The 14,825-nt window shown below is 36.6% G+C and overlaps 1 protein-coding gene across 1 annotated transcript in view; it reads right to left on the bottom strand.

Moving 5' to 3' along the window:
* The window catches only part of LOC126298241 (tolloid-like protein 1), a 549,015-nt gene that overhangs the window by 137,525 nt on the left and 396,665 nt on the right, over positions 1-14,825 (bottom strand). The window contains exons 7-9 of the mRNA XM_049989546.1: positions 12,526-12,753; positions 9,655-9,777; positions 6,287-6,438 (exon numbers count right to left, since the gene is read on the bottom strand). Coding sequence (XP_049845503.1) covers positions 6,287-6,438; positions 9,655-9,777; positions 12,526-12,753 — 503 coding nt within the window. The remainder of the gene's footprint in view (positions 1-6,286; positions 6,439-9,654; positions 9,778-12,525; positions 12,754-14,825) is intronic.

A 14,825-nucleotide genomic window follows, 5' to 3' on the forward strand; every position in this document is an offset into this window, starting at 1 on the left:
AAGAATGTCCCAGTATATGATGCCATAAGACATTAATGAGTGAAAATAAAGAGAGCTGTGAGAGCTTGATGACATATTGTATACCATCTTCATAATGAAAAATGTGGTAGTGCCAAATTCCACAACGGACGTTCATCCAGGAATGAAGAACCACCAGTTGTAGAAACACTTTCACAACATATATAGCCCACAGGATGGTTCAGCAGAGGCATCTCAGAAGATTTACAAAGGAGTCTTCGTTCATAAGTGAAACAAGAAATTTAATTCAGTATGCCAGTAACCTCTACAAAATGTCTAGATCATGGTGAGTGGTATTATCTATGGAAAATCTGTCAGTGATTGATATATAGAGAAAATGAACTGTGATTTCAATGAAAACTGCAATACTCTTGGAGCTAGGTTTCTAAATATAAATAAGTTCTTCAGCAATAAATGTTTAGATAAAGATGGTCTTTATTAAATAGGTTAGGATCCAAAACTCTTAGTAAAATGTTTGTTGATATATTGAAGATTCTGAAAAATAGGAGAAACTCATGAGAAACAGAGTTTGGTAATGACCATGGCAACACCAAAATGGTACCAAAGAAAGAGTATACTTGAGACCACAAATAGGGAAGAATGTCCCTTCATAATGCACTTGAATATAAATTGTCTAAGTGCTGGCTTTTCAAACAAACATCATAAAATAAACAAATTACAAATTACTCTACCTGCATGTAGAAATATCTATGTTATTTGCCTCAATGAACATTGGCTTGTATTTGACAATATTAAAGTCTTAATGAAATTGAAAATTTCAAATTAGATAACAGCCTTTGTAGATACGAGAAATAACATAAAATAATAAATGATATTAATCATTTGAATGAAGGGTGTATATCTGGAAGGTGCTGAATTGAGGTGAGGGACCTGAAATGTTGTAGTAGTTTCTATTTATGGAGTACCAGAAAAAGCTACAATTTAAGATTTTCTGGTGAAATTTCATTGCCTACTTGAAAAACCCAGTATAGAAAAAAGGAAGATGACAGTAACAGTTGCTGGCTTTAATGTTAACATCACTGATGAAAGCAATGAAACATCAAAATTCACTGGTTTAGTGAAATACTTTGACTTCAAAGTAAACTTCATACAATCCACTAGAGAAAATGCAAAGTCAGCAGCCTGTATTGATGATATTCTAACAAATTATGTATTTGACAATGTTTATAAATTTTGCATAGGTTTGGGAATCTCTGACTACTCTGTTTTATTCATGGAAGTATAAGAAATTAAAATAGAAATTTCATGAATAAAAGCTGTATGAAAAGGAACTTCAATTGAAACTACTCAGTTACAATTAGAAATAGGTCAACAGAGCTTGAATGGCCTTCAAACAGCTGTATTTCAAGTAATAGTATCTTTAACAAATTTTTAATTACTTTTCTTTAAATATTTAATGCAACTTTTCTACTTGGTACCACATGTAACAAAATGAATAATAAATGTAAGTGGATAGCTCAACGTACAAAAATTTCTAGTGCCAGGAAGAGGAAACTCCACAGTCAACTGAAATCCAATAAAAACAGACGTTTTACTGAGCATGTTCATTATGATAAAGCTATATTTAAAAAGTTGTGAAGGCAGCCAAACATAATGGCAACAAAAAAGTTCATTGTACAACATAAAAGTAACACAAATATAATGTGGTCCATTGCAAAATCAGAGTTAGGTGTGAGAATTAGTAGTAATGAAATATCTAGGATAAAAATAAATGACAACTTTACTGTACACCCAGCTCAAATATCAGAATGTTTAAACAAATTGTTCATAAATGTGCAAAGTCAGATGTTGATGTAGCAGTGTATCAGAGTAAAGTAAATCCATTTGAACTTCAGCAAGAAGCTGAGTACCCTGTGTATTTTAAAAAAGTCACACTAAAGGATGTGGAAAGTATTTTATTATCATAAAAAATAAAAATGCAGCTGGGTGGGATGGGATACCCAATAGAGTGATTAAAACAGTGTGTGACATAATAGCACCTCCCCTAACTAAAATGTTCAACCAAACTTTTCAACGGTGATGCTTTTGCAATGTTTTGAAGTATATTATTATAAGTAAAAAAATTGGATCTCAAATGGGGAAAAACACTCTGGATGCAGTGAAAAACTTTACTGAAAAGATCTGCAAATTATTGGACCAGAGAAGTAAAGTTGCAGATATCTTCTGTGACCTCACAAAGGCATTTGACTCTGTGAATAATGACTTGCTTACCTACAAATCAGACAGATATGGGAGTAAGGACAATCCTCTAAATTGGCTCACACCATACTTACACAACAGAAAACGATGGGTAACTATCACTTCAGATGCAGTGAACTATTATTCTAAATGGAGTACAGTATCACAAGGTGTGCCTCAAGGCTCCATTCTGGGGCCAGTCCTGTTCATTTCTATGGAAATGATTTACCCATAAATATAAATTCCCTGTCAGTTCTGTTTGCAGATGATAATTCTGTTTTAATTGAAGATGACAATGCTGAAAAATTCGGAGCTTCATCATAACCACACAGAACACCTTAGAAAACTGGTTCCAGTTTAATTGGTTGAAACTGAACAGTACAAAATGCCATGTGGTACATTTCAAAACCAAACTTTCAAAATATGTGGAACTTAAAAATTCAACATAACAATCAACTCATGTAAAAAGTTGTCACAGTCAAATTCTTAGAACTACATGTGTACAGAACTTAAGGTGGAATGCACAGACTTCCTATCAAATAAACTATGCAAATTCCACTGACTTGCATACACAAAAATTGATTAGCATAGTTATTTTGAATATGTTACTATATATGATACAATTTTTGTGGAAGTTCAAGTTGTGTATCTTGAATACTGAAACTGCAAAAGAAAATTGTCATATACATGTGTACTACTCAGCAAACAGAGTCTTGTCGCCCATTGTTTCAGAAACTGCAAATCCATATACATTTATATGCTTCCTATACAGCAGACAAAAATTATTTGGTGAGAATAATTTTAACCACACATATAATGTGAGAAATAAAATAGTGTTATCTTACTGACATACCAGTTGAAAATATGTGCATGGACTCCACAGTATATGGGGACGGTCACGTATAACAAGTTAATGAGCAAAAACATATTTAATATGAAATGAGAAATTTTAAGAAGGAGGCTACCGCAGATGCTGTGGGAGAAATGCTACCATTCAATAGAATAATTCATTGAGGATGAAATGATAATTTGTGTAAGTGTTAGATTTTATTGTTCATATATGTAACAAAATTATGTTGTTATTTTGATGCTGTTAGTTAAAATCAGCTGTTCTATGTTTATTGTGAAATTTTACTACAATTCTGACATGACTCATGTACCTGAACCAAATGATTCAGATTATGAACATTATGAGACAAATAAACCATAATTCACAAAAATTACGTAAATATTTCTCTTTAATACATTGTCCAGGCACATTACAATTGTGAACACTTGGCAAAATCGTGAATAATCAGCATTTGCAGCACATACCACTAAAAGAAGAGAGTTAGTGAGGATCTGGAAGGTGTCAACAGGGACGCGGAACCACGCCAACTCCAGTCCCATGGCCAGGTGTGCTAGGTTTCTCAGTCAATGATCGATGGTCTGAACAGACCCATCAAGGTGGTCCCACAGATTCTCGATTGGGTTTAAATCCAGGGAGTTTGGTGACCATGGAAGCATGGTAAAGTTATCCTGGTGCCCTTTGAACCATGCATGTACACTGGAAGGTGTGTGACATGTTGCATTGTCCTGGTCATAGATGCCACTGTGACAAGGAAAAACCAACTGCATGTAGGGGTAGACATGTCCCACAAGGATAGATGCGTACTTGTGTTGATCCCTTGTGCCTTCCAGAATGATGAGACTAGCCAGGGAATGCCACAAAAACATTCCCCAGACCAAAATCCTCTCTCCTCTGGCCTGGGGACTTCTGATGATTGATGCATGGCGTTTGTTTTCACATGTTTTACGCTACTGGAGCATATATTGTGATTCTTCATAAAAGTACACCTGTCACCACTCAGTGGACATCCAGTTTCAATACTGGCAAGCAAATTCCAGCCTTTGTCACTGATGAACAGCATTCAGCATGGGTGCACGAAGCAGGTGCGTGCTGTGAAGTCTCATACTCTGCAATGTTCACTGAACAGCCATTGAGGAGACACTAATGGTAACCCCTTAGTTCATCTCAGTGGTCAGTAACTTAATAGTTGCATGTCTATTTGCTAGTACACACCTCTCCAGCCGTCCTTCACCCCTGTCACCTCTGGCAGACGGTGCAACACAGTTGCCTTCCAACTGGTTTTTGATAGTGCCATTTTTCAATGTATGGTACACTATAACCATGGTAAACAAACTTAACAAACTTATCCAATTTCAAAATGATTCCACCCTTAACCTGAAAGCCAATGGTCATGCCCTTTTGGAGATCAGATAAATGTCTCTGTTTCTTGGTTATGACAAGCACTGCACTTCTGTGTGCCCTAGACTTGGTTCATATACCCTCCACTGCTAGTGCTGCACTTAACATCTGTGAATGGTTGTTGCACAGTGATGCTGAATATAGGCAGTAGCCACACCACTAATGTGACTGCATCATATATAATATAATATTAAAGAATTGCTTACTGCTACAGAATGTGTGTCCTATATCAAAATAATTTAAGGTCACATATTCAAATTATAAGCATATTCTGCAGTGAAATCTGTAATTTTAACAGAACAATATACAGAGATGGCGTGAGTCATGGGATACCCCCTAATATTGTGTCATATTTTCTTTACATTCTTTTGTCAGGCGTAGTGCAGCAGCTCCACATTGAATGGACTCAAGAAGTCATTAGAAGATCTGTGCAGAAATGTTTAGCCATGTTGCCTCTGTAGCTGTCCATAAAATGGTAACATTCTTGCCAATACAGAATTTTGTGCATGAATTGATCTCTTGATTGTGTCCTATAAATGTTCAATGGGATTCATGTCTGGCAATCTTGGTGACCAAATTGTTTGCTTGAACTCACCAGAATATTCTTCAAACCAAACAACTGTGACCTGGTAACATGGCATATCATTATTTGGGAACATGAAGTACTTGAATGGCTGCAAATGGTCTCCTTTCCCTTCAATGATTGTTTCAGTCAGACCAGAGGACACAGTCCATTCCACTAAACACAGGCCACATCATTACAGAGCCACTACCAGCTTCCACAGTGCCTTGCTGACAACCTGGGCCCATGGCTTCATGGGGTGTGCACCACACTTCAACCCTACCATCAGCTCTTACCAACTGAATTTAGGACTCATCTGATCACACCATAGTTTTCCAGTCATCTAGGGTCCAACCGCATGATCATGAGGTCAGGAGAAGTGCTGCAGCAATATTGTGGTGTTAGTAAAGACACTCACATCAGTTGTCTGTACCTCATTAACAGCTAATTTTTCCACACTGTCCAAATGGATATGTTTGTCATAAGTCCCACATTGATTTCTGCAGCTGTTTCATGCAGTGTTGATTGTCTGTTAGCACTGACAACTCTACACACATGCCACTGCTTTCGATCATTAAGTGAATGCCATTGGTCACTGAAGTTAGGTGTTCTCGGCACACTCTTGACACTGTGGAGCTCAGAATATTTCATTTCTTAATGATTTCCAAAATGGAATCTGCCATGTGTCTAGCTCCAACTAACATTCCGCATTCAACATCTGTCAATTATTGCCATGCAGCCATAACCACATCAGAAACTCTTTCACGTGAATCACCTGAGTACAAATCCAATCCGGTGCCCTTTTGCACTTGTATATGAGATGTTACCACTATATGTATATGTGGCTACCACTGCCCCATGACTTTTATCACCTCAGTGCAATCTCATTTATTAAATAATAATGTTGCTATGTGTTAAAACTATGACAGGTTTAATCTTTTAGTCATTCTTACTGTTTGTGCTTATGTAAAACAACTTACTTATGTGTTCTGCCAGACATTCTCCAAAAACACTAAAAATTTCAACAAAAAAATATCTCTTGCAGGCTACATTTTTGTGTGGATTTTAGATTAATGAATGTCATTAAGATTTAATGACGTTAAAAGATGTAAAACAAATACTTTATCAACATAATATTTCTCAAATGTTACAGAATATTTGGAGGTATTTTCTAAATTCTGAATGACATTGTATCATTTTGACCTGGTATTCAGCATTAGAAATTAATCTCAAACTTGTAGAATTACACTGTACCTCACCTCAAAAGACTGGAACTTGAGTGCCACCTGATAATCTTGTTGAGCAGTAATTCTCCATACACATTCTTTATTAGGTTGATAATCTTCTGGATAGTTAGGGGATTCTAAATGGCCACCAGTCCCCCTGATTTCAATTTGTCCCCCGCATACAGCTGGAAACAGAGTAAGACAGAGGACAGAGTGAAAGAAGAACAGTTTATATAAAAGTGTATGTAATCAGTAGGCAGCAGAAAAGGAAAATGCACTTGTGGTCTATAAAGAAGCACTTAAATCTTTGTTCATTGAATGATTAGTAAAACCAGTTTGGTCAAGCACCATCTGGATAAAACTGATTTATCCATTTGTTTGTCATCAACAAGCAGAGAGATCATACAATAAACGTTTATAATTTGAATAAAATGCCTAGACATACCATCAAATATTGTTTGAATGAAACATAGAAATAAGGATCAAATGTTAGAAAAGCAGTTTATATGTCTATGAGATGAATCTGAAGCCTTTAGACCTGCACTCAGCAAGTCACTGAGAATTAGAAGGCATAGGCCCTTCCTTGTTGCCACAATATTTACATCCAATAAAGATGACAACTTAATGGACACATAAATACTGGACAGTAAATGTGAAGCATTATGGTTCAGCTTTCAAACTTATATTATTCTTCTTCTTCAGAGCATACAGTTATAGTACATTGACATCAAAATACCCAGTCTGCTACCTTCTACATAAGCCACAGACTTAATAGAGGGAGCATTTGGTTAAGATGAAATGGGTAAGTTTAATGTGGATAGTGTAGGGGATGGGGAGGGTTCAGGGTCTGAGAGAAAGAGAAACAAGAAAAAATGACAAGAATTCAGTTGTAGAGACAACACACTCATGTCAGGGAAATTGATTGCACTATAGTATAAAAGGTTTTGGGTGAACATATAGTGTTAAATCTATATAAAATTCTGCAGTTTTCTTAATACCCACCTCGAATACAACTGGCAGGCAAAGAAGCAACAGAATTTCACAGATTAAATGTCATAGTGTTGCCCTCCTACTATTGATTATATCTCTGCTAACAATGCTAGATTATCTGTAACATCATTGTTCTGATCATAATGACAGGACACAGGGGTCTACAAGCATTTAAGATGTGAATCATCTCAGTAATAGATGATCTAACATCTGTGTTCAGGTCAAACGGCTTCATGAACACATGAAAACAAGTCAGCACTGTATGGAAAATGCAGACAGATGTCTGGTAAGTGAAAAAAAAAGATCAGTACACCATGACTCTCTGTTCTGTGGAACAACATTGATTACATTTGGATTGATATTAAACAGGCTATACGGTACAAGCAATTTTTTCAGTCATTTAAAAAATCAGAGTGATGCTGAAATCTGTGTATCAGATGCTTTCCATATTTATTTACACTTTAATTTTTAGAGTCATTCATGATGCACCATTTTACTCGTCATTGCTGTTCCAGGTACTTTGGTCTAACAGTAAAAGGCAGAACAACCATTACAAATGAGCAATACCGGCCAGTTTTCCAACTGCTTCCATTACATGAGTGGACAACATGGAATTGGATTGTCAAGAACAGCAATAGACTATGTAGTTTTGGTATACAGAGGGTGTAAACAGTGCAGATATTCACAGGCATTTGATGGCAGTTTGTGGTAAGTGTGCATCATCATGGAAAGTGCTCTTGCAAAATGACAATACTCATGCCCACATGAGTTGGAAAACCATGGCTTTCATTGCTGAAATGGGGTTCCAAGTACTACCAAATTAACAGTATTCTCCTGAACTGGCCTCCTTAACTTCTGTAGGCACCCCTTCAACCACTTTTCTAGAGTCCGTTGCACCTACTGCTGGACAGCTCCTTGCATTTCCTATGAACCTGCAAAATAATGTCCTCACAGACGTTTCTTCACAGCACCAGATGGAAGAAGGATGGCAACCATGTTTCCCCACTCACCACTAATACAGGGATGAGTGTTGTCATATTGTAAGAGCACTTTTCATGATAGTGCACACTTTCCACACACTGCCACCAATTTCCTGCCAATATCCACTGTGTTTACACCCCCATTCCACAAAAACCATATTATACAGCACTATCCTTGATGATCACACTCCATGTTGTTTGCTCACTTAGTAGTAGCAGTTGTGAAATTGGACTGTACTTTTCAGGGATTACATTTCTAGTGATTGTCCTGCCACCTACATTTAGAACAAAGTGCTACATATTTGGACCTGTAATGATTCGTTGAATGGCACACCCTGATGGGAAAAAAATAAATTTTAAGCCAATATCAATGTGGAAAGCCTATTTTAGAATAGTTATTTACTTTACTTTACTTTACAGAAGCTCTCCTGCCAACCTTGCAAATTGGAAGGTAGAAGACGAGATACTAGCAGAAGTAAAGCTGTGGGGATCGGGCGTGAGTTGTGCTTTGGTAGCTCAGATGGTAGAGCACTTGCCCGCAAAAGGCAAAGGTCCCAAGTTCAAGTCTCGGTCAGGCACACAGTTTTAATCTGCCAGGAAGTTTAATAAAGTAACACTGGACAGATTCTTCCAACTATTTCTCGGTGGAGCAGCAAATGGCAGTAGCACATCAAGTACAGAACTCAGCTATGGCAAAATACAGCACCATGAATTAACTGAAGATCTTGCTTGATCAAATGTAGAGGCTAGCATCAACTTCAAATTACTGGGACTAAGTAATCAAAGAGGCCATGAAAATCAGAATGTGCACCAACAACATTACCAGAGATACAAGCTGCTCTTTTAGCAATGTGTTGAAGTGGACACTGAATAGCAGGAGACTATAGATGTGTACATTCCATGCTGCACATCACGATCAGAACAACAATGCTGCAGGTAATGCATGCAATCTCCTGAAGCAGTGCATACCTCACTTTTTCATTTGCAACATCTGGTCACCTCTTTGCCAGTCACTGGCTTCCCTGGTGGATATTGTTAGAAGCTCAGAATTTTATACACATTTAACATTCCAAGTTCACTGCAGATATCTGATGGTGGTAAACTTTCTTGTTATAACTGCATACTGCTTTGAATATGGTTTCTGGTGACATTTTTTAGAAATCTTCAGAAATGGGAAATAAGATAAGGTATTCTAAAAGTTGTATGTTACTTAAAAATGTAGTTTTTATGCAGTTTAATAATACTGATATAATAACTATATGTACAAGTGAGTCTTGAGCAATTAAAACTATATGAAAAAGCTGGCTCCAAATATAGATATCAGTTTGTCATAAAATTACAGTATGCTCTCCAAAGGTGAGCAGATGTATATTTTTAGATGACACATACAATATATGTGATAGTTACATCATACTTCAGTGCAGCACCAACCTTCATACTTAGCTTGAAAACCTTTGTGGCGGCCTTGTGGGTTTGATGATACATAAGTTATTAGCATTCTGCTTCCTGTTGAAAGTATTGCATTTGTGGGTGGATTGTCTGGACAGTATCTTCCTGCAATAGAAATTTCTTTAGAAACAGTTGGTTCTTTTAATGTGAGCAAAAAGAATAATCGTAAGGAGCCAATGTTATTACATCAGTTTTATAAATGCTTGACATTATATCATGCACAGAAACCCAAAACTCCGAAATTTTTCCCTCACTTATACTGGTGACTGGATTCATTCAAATAATGAGTATCTTCAGATCATGGTGCTTAGAGAGCAACTGGGTATTTGCAGATGATTTGTGGAGATGAGCCACACATGCAGTGTTCTCCAGTCACTATGATCTGCATATATGCATTACTTTAATAAAAGTGGTGATCAGAGTGAAAAAATAGAATCATTAAACTGTAATAACAGGCCTTTCAGAATATTTCAATTTTATTTATTTGCAGCTAGAAATTTAGTAAAATCAAATTGTCCACTGCTTACTGTACTTCCACTATTGTTAAAGGGATGTGAGTAACATGAATTGTTGAAAAACTTATCTACTTCATAACCTAGTTACTACAAAGTTGAATTAATGATTCTTTCCTAGCTGATAATTTATTTCTTACTTCACCATTTCGTGTAGGAATACACATATCAGGTAAGGTACATACAAATAAGCTATTCCAAACCACACTAGATAATCCTGAATCTATTTCTGTATTCCTTCTACAAATTACAGGGTGATTATAACTAAACTTTCAGTATTTAAACCAATGTAGATGCAAAACTATTAATTGTATGGGTACAAAGCTTTATTGGAATGATGTTCAGACTGTGTGTTGCAGGTTGCGTGTTGTTAGTAGTGTTGGTGTCATGACTTGTGATTCAATGCTGGTGTTGTAGCATCAGTATGCATTACAGTTGGAGGAATTCAGTGTGGATCTGGAAAAGGTAAGCAGGGCTGTACTTATAACACTGGTTCATGAAAGCAATGGCAATAGTGCTGCTGCTCTTCGTGAGTATCAGTGTATTAATGTGATATGGATTTGGAAGTTTGAATTAATTGGAAATTTGGAAATTTCTCCTGGGAGAGTTCAATGGCTAGTTAAAGAAGTTACTGTTACCATGGTTGAAAGTGCCTGACACGATGTACAATCATCAAGCAGTGCACCAGTGTCATAATACTTAAACATTCAACCTGAGATGTTTGGGCAGCAGTACAGCTATCTCTAGTGCAGTTCCAGGATATCATGGTTGCAGACGGTCATCACATTGAGTAAACTTTGTAACCTGGGATGTAAATTTGGTATGCAATTAATACATGTTACCTTCTCATATGGAAATTAAAATGTGTTTCTTTCAATGGTTTATTTGTTATTTCTCTTCCACATGTCTTTAAAAATGTTTCTGTGAAATTTCATTGTCCGAAAATCACTCATTTTTAATGTGGCCTCACAAGTAGCAAAAGTTTAAATTACAACTACCCTATATATTATTTCATTTTGAACTAATTTGTGTATATGATTGGAGTGACTAAGGTAGTGAGTGCCGGTGAAATAGGTATATGTGGTGATCAGCGAGCTGTCCAACATGATTTTACTCATTGTTGTCATGGGTGATAGATACTATAAATGCAATTTACAAGACCTGGTAATTATCATTGTTTTGGTCAATTGGGAGGGAGGGCAGTGAAACTGGGGAAACTGCAGGAACATACAAACAGTAAAATTTCTAAACTGTTTGATTGCCTCTGTGTTCACATATATTACAAGAGGACTAATATCACTATTAAAAATAGATTTTGTGAGAACTGTGCAGTCCAGAAAACCCCTGTGATGAATGTTTACTGCAATGGTGCTTGAAGGCAAATTTACATTTTCAGTGAGAGAGATTATTGGCCAAATATGGTGGCTTGTATCCTTGGGTATAGCCCAAATACTAGAAGATATTTCCTAATAGTCCTGACTAACATTATAGGAACAAAACTGGTCTTGATTTATGCTGCAGTAACTATTCAGTCAGCAAAGATTTCTTGTCTGTTGCAGCAGTTCACATATGTTACTGTCATTTGGAGCAGTAAGCTGATCTTTGGATCAATTGCCTGTTACTGATACATCACAAATGCCCAGTTGGGTGGAAAATCCTTGGAAGAACTGTGACACCTCTCAGAGACTCATAACTCAGCATCACTAAAGTTCTGTTAAATTCTTTCATTATATTCATTGGCACCATTCCAGCATGTCTTTAACCTGGTATGATGCCTAAAATAACAGACCAGTCTTTCAACAAGTCAAATACAGATGTTAAAATTTCAGCATGTCCACACTCAGTATGTCATCCTTACTTTATCTTCAGCACAGAACTTTCACCATAGCCTTGATTACTCTCTGACAGTGTTCCTTGCAAATATAGTCATGCCTTTTTGTGTTTAATTTTGCACTGCTGTATAAGAGTGAATGACACTTTTATCTAAAAACAAAAATGATGCAAAGTGATCTACTTTGGCAAATAAGGTACTGAGTAACTTAAAGTAGCACATTATGTAAAATGCTTACATATAGCAGTAGCTGGTAAAAAGTAAATATTATAACAATAATTTTCAGAAGTTTCAGAGGTACAGCATGCAACCATAATGTCCATAAAATTAAGGAGATTCTCATTAAACATATAAACATGTACTGAACATAGTATATAAAGAGCAATAAATGATGAATTACAATATTTTCATTTCTTCTTTAGCAAAATATGTAAAACATTGATGCCAGTATTTTAGACAGTCTAAATAATCTAAACTAACATAATAACGAAGAAAATAAAACTTGTTTACCTATAAGAGGTGATTTTTGCCAATAACCATCTCTTATCTCTATGTAATCAGAACAGCAATTTTCATTGGGATACATGTCTATACTTGTAATGTTAAGAATGATTCGTTCACCATGTGTTGCTGTTATTCTCCACTCACAATGTTCTGGTGTTACAGAAGCTGCTGCAGTAGGATGGAAACCTGGAGTTGAAAATGTAGCTGAATTTTCTTGATAAGTTCTACCACAACCTATAACACAAATTTAGTAAATCAACATTTTTATATTTATAAATTTGAAAATTTTGGAATAATTATTGTGAGTTAAGATTGGTATACAATGTCAGATGCATAGAGTCTAGCACACACCAACATTATGAAGCTAGAGATATATACAGGTAAGTTTTGCAACACTGGTCAATTTACTTAATATTTATTTTGAAAAATATTTTCAACTGCAGTTGAAACAACTTTACACTTTGCTAAATGACTCTTCAAATATATTTTCTTTCTGAGAACCTCTGCACCTGGGTACATTATTTTTCCATGTCTGTAGAAGATATATCTCCAAAGGAAATGGCCATCTTTTCAGTTCAGTAATCACATGTGAAAATAAGGTGCTGTCACAGAGAGCAAGGCAAGAGCTACTTAAGGATTATAAAGTATTCTGCATCAAAACAGCCAGTAATAATAAAATAACAACAACAACAACAATAATAATAATAATAATAATAATAATACTTTACTCAACATAGAATGATTCACTGCATATGTACAAAATAGCAAATGTTACAATTCTTTATATATAACATGATAATATATTCTTCTCAATTTGTCATTGATTCACAAATGATAAAATTACAAATACATGGTTTCCTGAATACTGTTAATATATTTTTTTCCAAGCACTTCTCACTCTTCATACACTATGTGATCAAAAGTACCCGGACACCCCAAAAAAAACAGATTTTTCATATTAGGTGCATTGTGCTGCCACTTACTTCCAGGTACTCCATAGCAGAAACCTCAGTAGTCATTAGGCATCATGAGAGAGTGGTGTGGCGCACTTTGCAGAACTCATGGACTTCAAACGTGATCAGGTGATTGGGTGTCACTTGTTTCATATGTCTGTATGTGAGATTTCCACACTCCTCAACATCCCTATGTCCACTGTTTCCAATGTGATAGTGAAGTGGAAACATGAAGGGACATGTACATTACAAAAGTGTACACGCTGACCTCGTCTGTTGACTGACAGAGACTGCCGACAGTTGAAAAGGGTCATAATGTGTAATAGGCAGACACCTACTCAGACCACTACACAGGAATTCCAAACTGCATCAGGATCCACTGCAAGTACTATGACAGTTAGGAAGGAGGTGAAAAAACTTGAATTTCATGGTTGAGCGGCTGCTCATAAGCCGACACATCACACTTGTAAATGGCTCACTTGGTGTAAGGAGCATAATCATTGGGCAATTGAACAGAGGAGAAACATTGTGTGGAGTGACAAATCACAGTACACAATGTGGCGATCTGATGACAGGTTGTAGGTATCGAGAATGCCTGGTGAACGTCATCTGCCAGTGTGTGTAGTGCCAACAGTAAAATTTGGAGGAGGTGGTGCTATGGTATGGTCATGTTTTTCATGGAGGGGACTTGCACCCCTTGCTGTTTTGCATGTCTACATTTATGTTTTAAGCACCTTCTTGCTTCCCACTGTTGAAGAGCAATTTGTGGATGGTGATTGCATCATTCAACTCGATTGAGCATATGTTCATAATGCACAGCCTGTGGTGGAATGGTTACATGACAGTAACATCCCTGTAGTGGACTGGCCTGCACAGAGTCCCAACTCGAATCCTATAGAACACCTAAGGGATGTTTCGGAATGCCGACTTCATGCCAGGCCTCACAGACTGACATCAGTATCTCTCCTCAGTACACTACTCCGTGAAGAATTGGCTGCCATTCCCCAAGAAAACTTCCAGCACATCAGCACCTAGTTGAACATACACCTAGAAGATTGGAAGTTGTCATCAGGGCTAAGGACGGGCCAACATCATATAGAATTCCAGCATTACTGATGGAGGGTGTCATAAACTTGTTAGTCACTTTCAGCTAGGTGTCCAAATAATTTTGATCACATAATGTATATGCATATTCTTATGTGTAAAGAGTGTTTTGTAGCAGAAAGCAGGAATTTCTTAGCCGGAAACTTAAGCTTTGTTGGGAGAAGAGCCATAACCAAATTGGGCAGTGCATTGTTTAATTTTAATCCTGCATATTTTGGACCCTTTTCATAGAGTGCTGTTCTGTGTCTG

This window comes from Schistocerca gregaria, chromosome X (assembly GCF_023897955.1).
Source record: "Schistocerca gregaria isolate iqSchGreg1 chromosome X, iqSchGreg1.2, whole genome shotgun sequence".
NCBI classification, from domain to species: Eukaryota; Metazoa; Arthropoda; class Insecta; order Orthoptera; family Acrididae; genus Schistocerca; species Schistocerca gregaria.